Here is a 20,275-nt window from a genome sequence, read left to right as displayed (position 1 = left end):
ATATAATTTTTTATATACAAAAAATAATAATGTTAAATAATAATGTTAATATGCATAATTATATTATATATTTTTTTTAATTATTTTAAAATTTTTCAAAAAATATTTTATTATTTATATTTACTTATATTATATTATATACTTATATTTTATATTTATTTTCAAATTCTACAATATTTATTTCAATCAATTTATTATATTCAATAATTTATTAAGAGTAAATTATTTTTAATGAAAAAAAAGTAATTATATCTAAATAAAAAAATAGGAAAAATTTTATTAAAATTTATTATCAAATAACATATTAATTTTAATATATTAATATATTGATTTTCTATAAAAATCAAATTTATATAAAATTATTATATATATTTATGTTTATATACAGTTTATTTAATAATTTTCTATATTAAATTGTATAAAAAAAAAAAGAAAAACAAATAATTTATATGTAATGATAAGTTAAAGAATATCATAAATAAAATTATGAATCAATATATATATAATAAAAGAAACAATAATACATTTAAATATGATTTAATTTTTAAAAATATTTCGTTATTGTAACATTGTTCAAATAAAGCGCGCATAAAATAACCTTCCGGTTACGTATCACAGCAACCTAATCTAATCTTTCTTTCTTTTTCATATAATTCTATTCTTTTTTAAAATTATATTGAGTTGGATATTTCACATAATTGGAGAAAATACGTTTCATTGATAAAAGTGTGAAACGATTAGAGAAAAATTATTATTTCGCATTTTTAATGTCAATGTGTCTGACATATATACATTGTTGCATATATGAATATTACACAGTAGTGAAACCAGTGTGGTTACATTGTTTTACGTGAGTGCAACGTGTTGAAAAAGGAATTATATTGATAAAAAAGTGTCACATACTTATTTCGTATTTTCGATTGTTACGTTCGATTGAGAGGAAATTTCCTGTAAGAAGAGTATTTCAATTCTTGATTAAAATTCTCTTCATTCAAAAACTACTATTTAGGTAAGTTTGAAAATGTATTTCAACAGGTGGTAATAATAATAGTGGTACTATATATTATTGTACAAGATCATCGATCAAGAAAATATATGAAAAAAAAGTTTTGAAAAATATAATTTCATAGTTTTGAATTAAAAATGTGATTAGTTTTTTATACGTGGATATAAATGCGTATTTTTACAAAGTAATAATTAATTTCTATTAAAATGTTGCATTTATTAATTTAAAATTATTAAATAATTTTATAAAAATATATATATATAGTCATTTTTATTATTATGTTATATTATTATATTATATATAGATATGTTACATTTTTTTTTTCATTAAAATTATTTATTATTTTTTTTACTATTATATCTAATTTTGATTATTTCTTATTATTTTATATATTAATAAATTGATTAAATTTTATAAATGTTCAGATTTAAATATTTTATAATATAAATAATTATAAAATATTTATTATTAATTAATATTATAATAATTAAATATTAATTATAACTTATATTAATTATAAATAAATTTAAATATTAGAAAATAAATTTCAGATTATATATATTTTCAATTAAATTTTTTTATGTATTTATTAGTATGCAACTAGTAAAAAATGAAAAGTTACTTGATGTTACACTTTATAAAAATGTATATTTTATAATTATTAAAAAATATCATTACTAAAAAATATAATTTATGAAACTTATAAAAGGATATTTTTATATTAATATTTAAAAGTAATAACATTCATATACTTTTATGTTATAGGATTTATACATTTAATATAATTCTTTATAATATATTTCTTTCATAAGTATTTTAATATGTAAAATTACAAAAAAAATAATATATTTTTATTATCTATAATTTTTTGTATTATTAATAACAGAGATATAACGCAAATTATGTTTTGTGTTAAAATTGATGTCAATATATAGATATGATTATACATGTATATATACATGTATAAATTTATATATGTTTGTTTATATATTATTTTTGTATATTTATTTTATAAAATATATTTAAATCATTGATCGATAACATAGTTCAAATTAATTAGATATAAATTTTTTAATATTGATATTATTTCTTATTTTAAGTATTTAAAAATATTATAGCTATTTTTTGCACGTTTAAAATAATTGATTTAATTTTCTTCAATGTATTATAACATATGTTATAACATTATTGTTTCTGAATTTGATTTAATAACATAAAGTTTAATAAAATTGTAAATAGAAGTATTTATATAACTATTATTTATTAATATTAAATAGTTTAATATAAATTTTTTTGTTTATTAAAATTCAATTCAGAGCGATATGATATATTTATTTATTTATGATACTTTATAGAAAGTTTTTTTAGTATCAGAAGTATATATTTCTTTTGTTCTAATATTCTAATATTTTATATTGGATTTCATATAAATAATCAATTCTATTTTCACCACTTCAGTTCACTTTATATAGTTTAGTTAATTAGCTTATTACTTGAAAAATAAATTTCAATTATTTTTGTATAATTATTTATATTTTATTATAATTCTATTTATTTTAGTTTTTAAATTTTTTATTTTATTTTTATACACGAAAATATTTAATAAAAATTTAAATATTCAAAAATTAAATATTTATTATAAAATATTTATAGCTAGTAGATATATAAAAATAAAAAATAAGTTGATTAAAAAAATTATTTTTTGTAAAAAACTGATGATTTAAAATTTACAAATATATATATCGAAATGATATAATTAGAAATAAAATGCGATAAAACGTTAGCATATTTGAGATAGCTACACATAAAATGTATATTTTTTTCCGTGAAATATATAAATATTTTTTTTGTTAACATTATTTGTTATATATCAATATAATAAAAATATGATATTAATTGATCAATGACGAATAAATAATAAGTAAGTAAATGCAAATATAAAATATAAATTACAGACAATTATAATTTTATTCGATAATTATACAAAAATTTGAAACAACATATTACAAAAATAATTTTTTTGTTTATTTATATTAATGAATTTACATATAATTATAAAATCAATTTCTAATTATTGTCTATTTAATATCAATAATATAATAATTTATAATATGCAAGAAGATAATATAAACGTTTCATGCTATCTTCACTATTTATGCAAAATATCGTCGTAATCATATCCACATATCACATCCACATATCACAATAAAGTATAATATTTAAAAATAATATTCATAAAATATTACAAATGGTAGTTGAGTTATGCAATGTTAATAACAAAAAAGTTGATAAATACACATTGTAGATTTATATATATTATATAATTTTATCAAAATACGATATTTTATTCGTATTTTTTATTATATATATAAAATATATTTGATTGCAAAAAAATATTTAAGTTACTGTTCATATATATTTTTTTTTACTTTATAAAAATGTAAAGAACTAATATCTTTTATAACTGTAATTTTTAAATAAAGAAAAAAATAATTATTCTTAATGAAAAAGAAAAAATGAAGAATTTTTGATGACGAAAAAGAAAAATGATTGATACAGTCGGTAAAAGAATGAATAAATCAATCAATAAGTCAATAATTTTGACCGACAGATGGCGAAAGTTTAAGTATCTCAATACTAAACTCTGTTAATAAAATTGAAATTATATTTAAGTTAATATTAATTTTATTATAAAATATATGTATTTTTTTATGTATTTTATTCTAGAAATAAATTGACATAAAATTATGTATAATTTCAAATATATAAAAATACTTAAAAATATTATTTCATAAATTTCATGATTTGATCTTAATAATTATAAATGTAAAACAAAACTTATTCTTAAATTAATTATGATACAAATTATTTTATGCAAAATCAAAAATTATACTATAATATTAGAATTACAATTAATAGACCAGATAAATTAGAAATTATTAGCGAAATTATTAACGATCATTAATAATTATTACTTTTTTTTGATATCGCTTATCTTGAAACATTTTGATATATTATTTACTTATTTTTCAACAATTATTACTGTTGTTATTATTACACAATTATTTTCAAGTATTACATATTCAATGTATTTTAAAAATTTAATTTAATCACTTTAGTGCTGATCATACAAATAAATTTTTTACTTGGTGTGTTTAAAGTTATTGATTTATTATAAATTGTAAAAAAAATTGCTTATTGAATAGCTATGTATTATATAGAATAATAATAATAAAATTAAAAATGAATTTACGTAAATATTAAATTAAAAATGTAAAGTTATTTTTTCTTTTTTTAATTTTATTTCTTTCAAAAATAGATCAATATTTATCGAATATTTGACTATACTAATGTAATTAATGTAATAAAATAATATAATAGAAAAACAATTTAATATATATATATATATATATATATATATATATATATATATATATATAAGATTTAATATATAAAATAAAAATGTTTATGACAAAGCTTATATATGATAATCATTTCAATATGGAATAATATGTTATATAATATAAGAGAGTATGATAAAAAAAAAATATCTTTAATTCACCATTAAATTATTATTACATTATTATTATATATTTCATTTTTAAGTCATTTTTCTGTGATATTATAATCTTAATTTAAAAAAATTTAAATTAATTGTCTTTGATTGTAATTATATAATTAATAATTTAAATTATAACATTATTGGATTGAATTATAAATTATTTCTTCTTAATTGCTTTTGCAATTTAATATGCAAATATAATGTATTACGCGTAAATATTTTGATTCATCGTAGCCTAAAAATTATAAAATATTATATTTCGCTTATTTCGTAATATTTAAAATAAAATTTAAAAAAAAACTCGTATTGAAAAAAACGAGAATTTTTACAAAAAGCTTTTTTTTATTCCATGGATATTAATTTATCAAATATTAAATATTTATATTTCAGCAATTTTATTTAAATAAAATATCATGCAAAATAAAGACCATGCAATATGCAAAATATTTGAATAAAATTGCTAAAAAATTTAAACGATAATTCTAGAGATTAGAATAAAAGCAAAAGCTTGTATATAAAAATCTTAGATAAATTAGATAAATTAAAAACTAAACTAGATAAATATATAATTATTAAATTGAAACTAAACTAGATAAATTATAATTAAAACGACTCTACTTTCGTTCGAATATATTATCATATCGCCTCATTTAGCACAAAATGAAATTGTTTATTAAAAATAAACTTCAACGATATTGATATTTTTGCATATCAATTGTTTTAGCATTTACAATCATCCCTTAAATTTTTTATTTATTTTGTTTTATTTATTTTGTTATCCTATATACTATGTCTATTGTATGAAATGAACATAATATTGAAATTATTTCAATATTGGAATATTTATTTATTTCATTGGAAATTTATTCATCTTATCTAAATTTTGTTCATTCGTCATAACTTGAGATAACCAAAATCCACATATAAGTTTATTATATTTAATATATAATTGTAATATCATAGACATGGAATTTTATTTAACTTATTAGTAGTTCTAATTTTATTCAACTTTCTCTATATAAAATATACAGTGACTCGCATTTGGATATCATTTTAGCAAGAATACTTTATATATTTATATATTTATAATATTGTTAGTAATATTATCATAATTAGTGTTATAAATTCATTATTTATATATATAATACATAATTATTGTATTACTCGATAAATGACAAATTAAATAATGAAAAAATTATATTTATACATTACTGCTCACTATTGATAAATCAAACACAATAACGAATAAACTTGTATATGAATAATACACATTAATATGAATTATTATGTACATATAAATCGTGAATAATTCTACTTATTATAAGTTCCAAGATTATTCACATTATTCAGCACAAGCAGTTTGTTTTATAATTTGAAATAGATACATAAATAGATAAGATATACATCTTGAGAGAGATAATATTATACAATAACGTAACAGAAATCTCTTCAGTGAAAATTATTCATTTTTCCTTTTACCTTTCACTTTCTCTTGCAAGATAAATTCGTGCATGTTATTCTCATTCGTGCAAGTGAATTTTCACTTTTTTAAATACTTTCACAGAATACTGGTATCTCTCTGCTTTCTATTTTCTGATGATTCATAATAAGTTTGATAAAGTTCTCAACTTTTAAAACTATTATCATTAATAATATAGATATGAAGAATATACATATTATATTATTTGATATTTTACTGTCATTTATATTTTATATATCTGTAGTACAACATCGTTACAAAAAGTGAAGAAAAATATATAAAGAGACATTAAAAATGTGAGTAATATATTTTGATAATATTTTTAAGTTACTTATTTTAAAATATTTTTAGAAATTCTTATTGCGATAATGTTACTTTTAGTTTGATTAAATAGATAATTTATTTAATATTTTATGACCTGCGATAAATCTTATATTTGTACTTTTAACTACATAATTAAGTAAAAACTAGTAAATATATAACAAAAAATTAATTTGTATTAAAAAGTAGATTTAAAATGAAAAGAAATTTTTTATTTTTAAAACGAATATTTAAATTTAAATATTCATTTTTATATGAATAATATATATGTAAAACACACACACACACACACACACACACACACATAATATATTGTTACATTATATAAATTTGTGAATTTAATTAATTTTCGAATTTTTTATTTATCTAAATATTTTTAGATAATATCGATATCTATTATTGATTCGTCTAATTGTATTATTCATCGAATAGTTCATATTTTCATCTTACTTTATTAATAAATTATAAAAATAATTAATTATTATATTTTAATAATTAGATATATATTAATATAATCGTTCTTATTGATAACTTTTGATTGTTTTTGTTTACTTAATATTCGCATAAAAAAATATCATATTTTAATTTAAATAAAAAAAATCTTAATATTTTATCATGAATTTTATAGTACAGACTTATGTATATTCTTAATTAAGAAATTAACGATTTTAAATTATAATAAATTCGCTTAAATACTATCTTTTCACAAAATGTTATAATTTATTTTATATATACAATCAATTATTATAATTTTTCATTTATCAATTGAATAAATCTTTTTTAATAAAAATAATTTAAAATTAATTAAAGTTATTTGAAAAAATTATATTTTAATATACAATATAAATATAAATTTTTATAATATTAATATTTATAATCTATAGATCTTTTAAAATCATAGTCAAATACATATAGTATATTATTTATCATATTTATTTTAATAATTTATATTAATAAAATCTTAAGCGAATACAAAAGTTTTCAAACAGTAGTTAAAAATCATTATTGAATAATGAAATTTTACTTTACAAAAGATAAATTTGATAATGAAAAAATTAAAAATAAAAACAGGAAAATATTGCAGAAATCTATCATCATAATGGAAAAAATCATATCATTTATTGATAACACTTTCATATGTATCATATAATTTATTTTTATATAAGATGATTAAAATTTTTGTAAATTATATAAATTAAATAAATAAGTAAAATGAATTATCTGAAATGAAATCAATTAAATGAATTAAATACATATAAACATACGTGTCTTTTGACATACTACTTGTATAATTTCATGATGTTTTATATGTACATATGTTTATGTGTATATACTTTATGCTATATGCTACGTGACGTTCATGCAACACAAACTCAGTCGGCCAATGACTTGCTGATTTTTCATTCTGCTTGTACACGACACGGATATGTGCATCATCTCAGCATTACCTTGCGAGCTTACTGCCAGTTACACGCTCGTTGTTGCGTGAGTATGTGGTATTTTTCCGAATGTGAATAATCGTTTCGTTCAAAATTCAATATAAATTTATCAATTCTTTTCCATTTATCAATTTTGAGACGTTGCATTTTTTTCTCAAAGAATGGATTTACCGGTAAAGTATAAAATAAAAATAATATATATCGATTTTTACGAGTTAAATGTCTAGTATTAATTAATTTTATCGATTAATGATGTTTTTATTTATTGAAAGTATTAAATTGTATCTATATATAAATATATAATATAATGAATACATTTTCTGACGAACTAACGTTCTATTGAATTCTAATTATATATATAATTATAATTTCTGACGAATAAATATTAGATGAATATATAAGAATATATAAGAATATATAAGATATATAAATATATAAGAAGAAAGGAACATATGCATTATAACCATTTCAGGAATAAAAATATTGTTCTGACCTAAAAACGTTAGTTTATCAGAAAACATATCTATTGCAGTCTAAGAGAGTTTTTGAAATGTAACAATAATAATAAATACTTAGATATATTTTTTAGAAATATAATAATTTATACAATAGACTTTATACAATATATTTATTAAATATAGTCAATTTTAAATATTATTATGAAAGATAATAAGTGTTTTCTTATCTAACAATTATGATGATAAGAATTGAATGATTACAGATATTTTAAAAGTAACGTACAATTTTTGTCAGAAAATAATAAATAATTTTGAAGTCATTTTATATTGTGAATTTTAATTTGCCAAATATTTTTCATATTTTTTTTTTCACAATATAAATAATGAAAATAACGATATTACAAATATCTTTATATATTATGTATATATACAAGTAATTTATATAAAATTAAATAAATTTAATTTTTAAATTAATAAGAAATAATATGTATTATAATATTAAAATATTATTTTATAATATAATAATTTTGTTATGTTATTATATATTATATATTAATGTATTTGTCATATTCTTATTCTATTTTATTTTGAATATATATGTAATAATATACGTAATGAAAATTAATATTACAATTAAATATAGTATTTAAAATATAATTTACATTTCTATATGGAAAAAAAATGCATGAATTCTAATCTACAATCGATCATTCGTAATTATATTTTCGATTGTAATATATATCTACATGTAATTTTTGTTAAATTTCTTAAATGTATATTTTTTTATTTTTTTTTGCATTTTATAATGTTTCAGATATGTTTACAAATATTATACGATATTTCTGTTATATTAGATTATATAATCGTATTCTATATTATGCAATATATATACATATTTATATTTTTTAAGTGTTTGTTCTTTTATTAATTATTAATTATATCAAAATGACAAATCTACTAATTTATGAAAAATTTACAAATACTCAAATTTTATAAATTTTAATAATATATTTGTTTAAAATATTTAAATATAATAAAGTTAAAGAAAAGATAAATACATACATTTTTTATGTATAAAAAAAATCTCAAAAGTTGAAAACTTTTTTATCATGTTTTTAATATTTTTATTTGTAATGTAATTATATATAAATAATTATATAAATTTTAATTTTTATATTTTATTTTTTTTGTTATTTATGTTTTTTATAAATTAATTTTAATAAAAATGTTTATGAGATTTAATTAATAAAGAATATAAATATAAATGAATTTTATTTTCATTAATTTTGAATTATTTACTTATTACAATATGGATAATATTTTAATTTTCATTCCAAATAAAAAAAATAAAGAAATTAAGATATAATAGAATATGATATATTTTATTATTTCTAAAAATATTATTATTTTCGTATTACTTTCAAGTATTTATTGTTGTTTGATTAAAATTAGAATAGAATAATTATGATATGATAACAAAATAATTACAATATTTATATTATTTTTATATATTTTATTATGTTATTCTTATAATTGATAATATTGGATAATACATATGCATATTATAAACAATTTAAGATTAAATTATTTTGGATGTAATTGAAATAGTATATGTAAATATGCATAATACAAATTTATAACAACATATCATTTAAATTAATTATTACTATTATGTAAATATTATAATATTATGTTAAAATTATATTATATATTAAAATAATTTTCTCTAAATTAATATTTAAATTTTATTATTACAGATATTAGAAACAATATGGAAATAATACTTACCGTGAAGCAAAATTATAAATGCAAAGTCATATCAAAATAAAAAAATTGTTTTCCTTTTGCACTTTTTCTACTCCTTTTTCATTTTTCTAAAAAAACTTTAAATTATTAGTTTATCTTCGATGTAAATTACTATTTAACAAAGATATTTTTTTTTTATAGAAAAGAATCTAATAATTATTACATGTCCTTTATTTTAACATCGAATTTATAATATTTTATTCTTAAATTTCTAGTTTCATTTTAATTTTTGTTATTATATATATTATAGCTAATAATAAACATTTATTAAAGATAAAATAATAGAAATAAAGTTAAAAATTATTTTATTGGTCTATTTTACTATTCTATAGGATAAACCACGTAATTTGTTACGTGAATCAATCTCGATAATTATTCAATTTGCTGATACCAACTAGAGGAAAATGATATATGTATATACATATATATATATATATATTCATATATATATTATTATATATATTATTATATACATATGCACAATCAATGATGGAATGTTTATTATGAATATCTCATGACAAAAATATGTTTTTATCATAATAAAATTTTTTTATTTCTTAAAAATTTAATCCTGAAAATATTGAAAGATTAATTTTTAACATAATATAAATAATTTATTTAATTTTTATTTAAATTTATATATTATCGTCCGAAACAAATGAAATTATTATGAATAGGAAAGATATTATTAAAGAAATTGTTATCATATCATCAAAATTATTTTTTTTATGATTCAGATATTATAGAGTATATATTTATATATTTATATGTATACTATACAGAATTAAAATAAAATATTACAAGTTGTTTTTTCATTCATTTACAATACATACAATACAAACATTGTAATTTTTTGTAAATGAAAATATATTGAATATTTCAAGGCATTTTCTTTAAATTATATGTATATATATTATACATATAATACATATTATATGTATGTTTTTCTTTATGTTTTCAATTTATTTAACATACAAAAAATATTAATGATTTATAAATTAATTATATTTAAATCAATTATATATAAAAATTCGTGGTAAGAAAGGAAAAGATTAGAATAAAAAACAATGATAAGAATTTAAAAATTATGATAAATTTATATGGCAATATATATGTTTTATTCATACTTTTTTATAAAATAAATAAAAATTTTATAGATAATAAATAATAATAATTTTATTCTTTTCACTTCTTACTATTGGGATTTGCATTTTTCACGAAAGATTTTTGTTATTCATACGTTAATTGCGATGTTGACATTTATTCATTATAGCTATATATAGGCTTAAAAATATTTTCTTATAGAGGTCAGTTTCTTTATCACATAGAAAGAAAATCAGTAAAATAAATAATTCTATATCAAAATAATACATAAATTTCTTTAAATGCTTCATATATTTTTAATTCTTTTTGTTTTTCAATAACGTTATATTTGTCAGCAAAAATGAAATGAGGTTAGAATTTTTATATCATCATTATTCACAAAAATGAAATATTGTGAATATTGAAATTTTTCATAAATTATATAATAAAGTTGCAAATAATAAATATTGACTATTTTTCATCGTATTCGATCATACACTGTATTTTTTTTAAGTTTTTTAAATAAAAGGATTTTATTTGATCATAATAGTTCAAAACGCTAAGTTTTAATAGTACATCGTTATTATGCTTCATATTATATTAACTTGATCTTTCTATGTATAGTCTATATATACATATACTACATAAATCAATCTTGGGACTTAATATAATTGATTCAAGGTCATATTTATCTTGATTCTATAGTTACGCAATCCTAGATTGGAGTTATTTTATCAAATGATCATTATATGACATCCAAAAGAATGACAAATTTATTTTTTATTATTTATAATAATATGATTATAATTATGTTTAAAATGTTGATGTTTACATATATTTGTACAAAATTGAAAGATGCAGATATGTACTAAAATATATGTAATATAAAAAATTATATAGGATATATAAAAAAATATTTATTATATTATTTAATAGATGAAACAAAATTTTATTTAAATTCAATTTTTGAAATTATTATTATTATTTTAACTATTATCTTTTCATTATTTTCACATAAATATTAAATATTTATATTACAAACATGTAAATATTACATTCAAATCCATTATGTTTATAAAAATTGAATTTATATTTTCATAAAAATTTTGTTTTGAAATATTGAAATATTTATTTTTGTTTAGAATAATACTTTTATGTTCTCATCATCGTGTTTTATTAGATTCAAACTTTTATACAATTCTAATTTTTGAAATAAAATGTAATTTGTGATATAACATACTCACTAAAATTATAATTATTAAATTCTATTGAAAACAAAAATGCTTACTCATATTAATTAATTATGATAAATAGAATTAAAAATATTTATGTACAATCTTTTACACCATTATCAACATATATTCAAAGAAATGATGTGACTACATATTCAATAATTAATTTTACATTTATATCGCTGAATTATAAGTGATACTTTAACTACTAAGTTATATTTTAATTATTTGTAGAGATTATTTAATTGTACAGTCATTAATTCTCAAATATTATGTTAAAATTAGATGCGAAATATTCAAATATCTCATTTTAGTCATAATATATCGATGAAATTTCAAATCGAAATTAATAAAAAATCTTGGATTAAAATCTTATCAATCATTTCTAAATCATTTTTGATTATAATTCTTTATAATACATATATACATAATAATATAAAAATTTCAAAATATAGAATGACACCGATTTGAACGATCTGAAATGAAACGACGACTGAAATTTAACATTAAAAAAATTATTTGAAACAAAACGATGATTAATATTGCAATTTTTTATCTTATTTCAGGCTGTAAACGGATTACAACCTAAAGCGATAAGAATGGCAGGTTCTCCAGTATTGGAGAATGAGGATAAAACAGAGATTCTTGATGAACCTCTCTTTAGCACTCTTGATATTATCCTTCTCAGTGCTCTTTTATTGGCTGCCCTATGGTGGTTGATGCGCCGAAACAAACAAGAGGAATATACACCTGTCACAAAATCTTATTCTATTCAGTAATAATTATTTCTTTACTATAAATTATTATAAATGAAATTATTAGTTTATTTTCAATGGAAAAATAATCAAATTTATTTTTTCAAAAATGAAACAAACAGTAAATAATATATAATATTTATATTTAAATATATACAAAAAGAAAAATACAAATATTCTATGATAATAATAATGACAACATTTAATATTTTAATATTTTAGATAATTATAATAAAAAATTTTATATTAAAATATAAATTCAGCGATTTATTTTTTATTTGGATATATTGAATAATTTATATAATCTTTGTGCATGCGTGTGTATACAATAAATATTTGATTAAAATATTATTTTAATATATTAAAAATTAGTATTTGTAATGTATTTTAAAATTTAAAAAATGTATTTTCTAAAATTTAAAAAATTTTAAAAGAAAAACGTTAAAATTGAAAAAATATTTTTTGTTGAAGGCCAACAATATTTCCTACAACGCAAACATCAGAAAATTCATTTATAAAAAAATTGAAAACTTCTGGACGAAGTTTAGTAGTATTTTATGGTAGTCAAACTGGAACTGCAGAAGAATTTGCCGGTAGGTTAGCCAAGGAAGGTATTCGATACAAAATGAAAGGCATGGTGGCTGATCCAGAAGAATGCGATATGGTATATATACTATATATATATATGTTTATATATATATGTTTATGAAAAAAAAAGCAAAGCAATGATCTGAATTATTATTTCATTTAAAAAATAACATTTTTTTCTCTAAAATTATTAGTACGAAAATACGATTACTAAAAAATCGATATATTCTAGATAGAATTGTTGAAAATTTTGAAAAATATAATGTAACTTCAGACGTATATAATATATAATAAGAATGAAAAAAAATTTAAGAATTTCTTATTATTATTTTATTTATTTATATATCATAATCTTACATAATTACAACAGGAAGAATTAATACATCTCAAAACAATACCAAACAGTATGGCAGTATTCTGTTTAGCAACTTATGGAGAAGGTGATCCTACAGACAATGCTATGGAATTTATTGATTGGCTAAAAAATGGTGATCCTGATTTAAATGGATTAAATTATGCGGTAAGTACTATTTTTTATACTCTGTTTTACTCTGTTTTATATTTCATATCTATAAAAAGTTTAGAAGAATTAAAAAATTGTCAAGAAGCAATATGCTAAACTTAATTGTCATATTAAAATTTTTATAAATAACAATAATATAAATAAAAAATAAAATAATTACTAAATTCTTTGTATTAGACTTAAATTTATAGAAAAATATTACATTTTTCATTTAAATCAAATATATGTACAAGAACATAAATTCTATTGTTAAAAATTTATAGATTTTATGAATGTATATATATATTTTTGTATTGTGTATAATATTTTTATTAAAACTTGCCGCTACTTATGCTTATGCTTAAACGAATATAAATGAACGATTTTTAGACTAGTAATTATACTATCTGGTACTATTTTTAATTGAAAAATAAAAAAGATGCTTGTAGCAACAATTTTTTCGCTCATATATACCTAACCTTAATATACATGCGCATGAATAATATATGCGGACTTATAGAATAACAGTTCAATTCCGAACATTAGAACATTTACAATTATAGCAATTGTGATAGTATTGTGTCGTTCATTAAACTTATACAGTACGATCAATTTTTTTTTCAAAATAACGAAATGAGAATTTTCTTTTAGCATAATTATTGATTTCAATAATATTTATTTCTATATTCTAGTTGCAGTAAATCATAAAGAGCATAAAAACTTTTCTTTTTTTTCGAAATCGATATTTCAGAATATATAATATAAACTTAAATAAGATATCATATCTATTCTGTAACTTACGTGTAATAGGCTCAGTGCGAAATCATAATGATGTAACATTCATGCGTATAGAGCTTCAATTTAAATATTATAATAATTTATACTATTATAAATGATATAAATACTTATCTTTTTCTCTGGTAAAAAAATTTTGATTTATAAAACTATAATAAATATGTAACTATGATAATAGAAATTATAAATCTTATGTAAGTAATTTATAATCATTAGACACGTGACTAGTATATTAATTATTAAAACATGATATAAGTGTTTTTATTGTAAAAAATAATTATTGTAATTATTACATAATTGTAAATATAACAAAAACACATATTTTCGTCATTTTTAAATCTTAAAAATCTTAAAATATTTATTAAAAAATATTTAAACAATGAATATAAAAAAGTTTGATAAATTGCTACGTGTAATGATTAAGCATCATAGATACAATAGCGCTATCCAACGGCATTTTACAACATTATTTTTAGCGCCAATGTTTGAGGTATATATGATCAGAATTTATATATTTGGATCAATATTTACATTTTTATAAATAATAAATTTTATAAATATTTTATTTAAAATTTTTTGAACTTAATCTATTTTATCAATAATCAATGAAATTATAATAATATTATAATATTATTATAATATTATAATATTATAATATAATACATAAAAAATTTATTATATATCATAGTTAATTTAAATTATTTGTTGAATTTTTTTTTATTGAAATTGTTTTATATATATGAAAAAAAATATATTTATTTATTATATATATGATATTTTTTTTATAGGTATTTGGTCTTGGAAATAAAACATATGAACATTATAATGAAATAGCTTTATATGTTGATCATAGATTAGAACAACTTGGTGCTACTCGTGTCTTTGAACTTGGTTTGGGAGATGATGATGCTAAGTAAGTTTATAGAATTTTATTACACATATTTTCATCATTTTTATTTTGAAATATTTAATTTTATTTGGAAATATAAAATAAAAATGTGTTTAATATTATTGTGTCTATCAAATATTAAAAATTTAATATAAATGTAAATAATATAAAATATTTCAATAATAAAATATTTATTATTATAGTATAGAAGATGATTTTATTACATGGAAAGATAAATTTTGGCCAACAGTTTGTGAATTCTTTGGAATTGAAGGTGCAGGAGAAGATGTTAGTATTAGACAGTATAAACTAACAGAACATATCGATTTATCAATTGAACGCATTTATACTGGTGAAATAGCTCGTCTTCATTCATTTAAGAATCAAAGAGCGTATGTTTTTTTATTTATTTATATTGGAGTTATATTAAAATATATAAATTATAAAATTATTTCTGTTTTTATAGACCATTTGATGCAAAAAATCCTTTCCTAGCTCCAGTAAAAATAAATCGTGAACTTCATGGTTCAACTTCAGATAGATCATGTATGCATATAGAATTTGATATAGAAGGATCAAAAATGCGATATGAAACTGGTGATCATTTAGCAGTATATCCTGTAAATAATACGGAATTAGTAAATAAAATTGGAGAAAAATGTGGTATAAATTTAGATACAGTGTTTACTCTTACAAATACAGATGGTAAATTAAAAATCAATTCAATATTATTATCAATATATTTAACATTAATGTCTTTAGCATAAATTATTTTTATTATTACAGAGGAATCTACCAAGAAGCATCCATTTCCTTGTCCATGTTCTTACAGAACTGCTTTGACACATTATTTAGATATTACTAGTAATCCACGCACTCATGTTCTGAAAGAATTAGCAGAATATTGTAGTGATCCAAATGATAAAGAAAAATTAAAATTAATGGCATCAACCAGTGTGGATGGTAAAGCTGCTTATCAGCAATGGGTAGTTCAAGAAAATAGAAATATTGTACATATTTTAGAAGATATTCCTAGCTTGAAGCCAGCCTTGGATCATCTTTGCGAACTTTTACCAAGATTGCAATGTCGATATTATTCAATTTCCTCATCTCCTAAGGTATATTATTTCAATATTTATAATAATTTTTTATTATAATGCAAACTCAAAAAACAAAAAAATTTGAATAAAATTATATTATATTTAAAAATATATATATATATATTACAATATTATAATATTAAAATAATTAATATATAATATTAAATAATATATATATAATTATATATAATATTAAGTATCTTAATATATTTATATAATATTAATTAATATAATAATATTTATATAATTATTATATAATTATATAATTAATTTTATATAATTTATCTTGTAATCTTAGTTTGAAACTATTTTTTAATTAATTTTTAGTTACACCCATCTTCAATTCATATTACTGCAGTTGTTGTGGAATATAAAACACCAACAGGTAGAATTAACAAAGGTGTAACTACTAGCTGGTTAAAAGAAAAACATCCTTCACATCCACCATGTTATGTTCCTATTTTTGTTCGAAAATCTCAATTTCGTTTACCAACTCGATTATCAACTCCTATTATCATGGTTGGTCCAGGTACTGGAATAGCACCATTTAGAGGTTTTATACAAGAACGTGATCTTGCAAGAAAAGAAGGTAATTAACAAAATTCAAAATAAGAAATCAATTTTATAATAAAAAATATAATTTTTTTAATAAACATAATATATTATTTCATTAAATATAATTTATAAAAATCTATTTTATTTTAGGAAAAGAAGTAGGAAATACAATTTTATATTTTGGATGTAGAAAAAAAGATGAAGATTTTCTTTATAAAGATGAACTTGAAGAATATGTAAAAAGAGGTACTTTAATTTTACATACTGCATTTAGTAGAGAACAATCTCAGAAAATATATGTTACACATCTACTAGAAAAAAATAAAGACGAATTGTGGGAAATTATTGGAGAACAAAATGGACATATCTATGTGTGTGGGTTAGTATGAAATCATGTAATAATTTATGTAATTTATGTAATATTTATTAAATTAAATCAGGAATAATTTTCAACTTAATAATTAAATTATATGTTAAATATTTTAATATTTAAGATATTCATTATTATTTTTTATAATAATATAAGAAAAATTGATTTAATATATATATTTTTATATTTTATATATATATATTTTATTTATATATATATATTATTATATATATATATATATATATTTTTTTTTTTTACGAATTTGCTATTCTTATATCATAAAATATAATTATTAAGAATTTTATATTGGAAATTATTTATGATTTATTAAAATATATTTTAAATAATGCAATTAAATTAGTAAATTATAAAATATATATTATATGTTCAAAAAATATATATTTCATCTTTAGTGATGCAAAAAATATGGCACGAGATGTACACAATATTTTATTAAAAGTTGTGATGGAAAAGGGAAAAATGTCGGAATTAGATGCAGCGAATTATATCAAGAAAATGGATTCGCAAAAACGTTATTCAAGTGACGTATGGAGTTGAATAACGATATTTAATTTCGATATTGAATAGTTATAAATTAAATTGTTTATACAAATTTTTTAAAAGTATGCCTTTATGAAAAAGGCTCATCTTCGTACAGTTGTATGATATATATGTAATCGTTTACAATATAATTAATATTATATTAACACAATATTAATTAATAATTACAAATAACAGTAAAATTATGGAAATATTAAATGTATTTATTATACATAAGTAGTAATGAATTCTGTATAAAAATCTATTTTATTCTTCACATTATTACAAATTTTCAATATTAAAATTTTTATAGAAACCAATATAGTGCAATAACGAATGAAAAATAGACTTTTATATTTGATAAATATACATAATATTTGTATAATACTATAATAAAATAAATATTGATGTAATTCAAATGACATGAAATAAATCAAATTAAATATATAACAATAATTTAGAACAAATATAGAACAATAATTTGTAAAATAAATTTTATTAAATATTATATTGTAGAAAAGAAAGAAATTGTAAAAAAGAAATTTATTATGATTAAGAAATCTTTGTATTTTTAAAATTACATAATAAGAATGTTATAAATATATATAAAAAATTATACATAACAAAATTTTTTTTAATATTAAAATGGAGATGGGAAAGATGTAATAATAAATACTACATAAAAATCATTATTTTAAATTTATTATTAAAAATAAACTATTATTATTTAATTTTTTCAAACTAAAATAACATAAAAATATAATATTCATTTATTTTACTTATTTTATTTTTTATAATTTATATTTTACGTAAAAAATATATATGAATCTCGATAGATATTTATTAAAAAATAATTTTTAAAGTGTATTTATAAATATATATTTTATTTTGTTATTATTATTTTTTCTATATAATAATAAGTAATTATATATATGTACAATAGAATTTCGATAATCCAATATTTCTGTGTTCATTTTCGGTAATGCCAAATTCTGAACAATATTGCATTATTATAGTTTCAAGAACAAAATAAATAATATGAAAAAACAATCATAATTAATAATTTTGTTAACAAATAAAATGATATACAGTATATCAAATTTTTTTTAATTTAAGCGAATTAATTCAATATAGTATATTTTATTTATTGTTTTGATGATTCTGCATGGATTGCAAAATATAATTTGATGTACATTATAATTCACTTGTTTGACTTAATTTAATAATTCAATTTAAATTGAATTCGATTATAATACAATATAATTTTATTATATTATTAATATATCATATAATAAAATTATATAAAATTATGATATAACAATATATTATTATATACTGTTATATATGTAATCATTAAAAAAAAATTATTCGACATAAATTGATATCTATGGAGTACTGAATCGCTTTGTTCGATATAATACAAGTGAAACTGGATTGCCAAAATTATTTTTATTATATTTTAATTAAATGAATATTAATTCAAAGTATCATTCAAAGTATCAAAATATTCTGTTTTATAAAAATTTCTTCTTTCATAAAGTTTTTTCATAAAGAATTCAGGATCTTCTTCCAATATAATCTAATGATAATCTTATTCAAATTCCATCAATGGAGATTTTCCGCTAATTTCTTTGAATTGTTTAAAATGGAAATCTTATATATATAAAATAGATTACACAAGATCCGAATTGAAAGAAAATTAGAAAATACTTTTTATAATATATTTATATATTGTTTTAATCTAAATAAAAATTAAAAACGATAATATTATAATTTAATAATATAAAAGTAAAA

General features: G+C 17.4%; 1 protein-coding gene across 4 annotated transcripts; it reads left to right on the top strand.

Moving 5' to 3' along the window:
• Window positions 1–593: 593 nt before the first annotated feature.
• On the top strand, window positions 594–18,922 carry LOC724870 (NADPH--cytochrome P450 reductase). Of its 4 annotated transcripts, none has more exons than XM_026442053.1 (11): window positions 594–1,009; window positions 12,954–13,162; window positions 13,614–13,806; window positions 14,101–14,250; window positions 15,816–15,940; window positions 16,120–16,308; window positions 16,383–16,621; window positions 16,703–17,034; window positions 17,344–17,605; window positions 17,722–17,950; window positions 18,355–18,922. In XM_026442053.1, the coding sequence occupies exons 2-11, from the start codon at window positions 12,987–12,989 to the stop codon at window positions 18,497–18,499; spliced, it is 2,040 nt and encodes a 679-aa protein (XP_026297838.1). In that variant the 5' UTR covers window positions 594–1,009; window positions 12,954–12,986; the 3' UTR covers window positions 18,500–18,922. The 4 variants fall into 4 exon arrangements, with proteins under 4 accessions (XP_026297838.1, XP_016769012.1, XP_006569767.2 ...); XM_016913523.2 differs by lacking the exon at window positions 594–1,009 and adding an exon at window positions 6,288–6,344; XM_006569704.3 differs by lacking the exon at window positions 594–1,009 and adding an exon at window positions 7,747–7,854.
• Window positions 18,923–20,275: the final 1,353 nt, after the last annotated feature.

This window comes from Apis mellifera, linkage group LG8 (assembly GCF_003254395.2).
Source record: "Apis mellifera strain DH4 linkage group LG8, Amel_HAv3.1, whole genome shotgun sequence".
In the NCBI taxonomy this organism is placed as follows: domain Eukaryota; kingdom Metazoa; phylum Arthropoda; class Insecta; order Hymenoptera; family Apidae; genus Apis; species Apis mellifera.
Note: the sequence above shows the minus strand (reverse complement) of the source record. Positions and strands in the feature narration are given on the sequence as shown.

Bases quoted from the DNA above. Each gene is read 5' to 3' on its own strand.
- LOC724870 (XM_006569706.3), top strand. The intron at 13,163-13,613 runs GTAATAATTATT...TTTTTGTTGAAG, and splicing joins ACAAAATCTTATTCTATTCA to GCCAACAATATTTCCTACAA. The intron at 16,622-16,702 runs GTAAATTAAAAA...TTATTATTACAG, and splicing joins TACTCTTACAAATACAGATG to AGGAATCTACCAAGAAGCAT.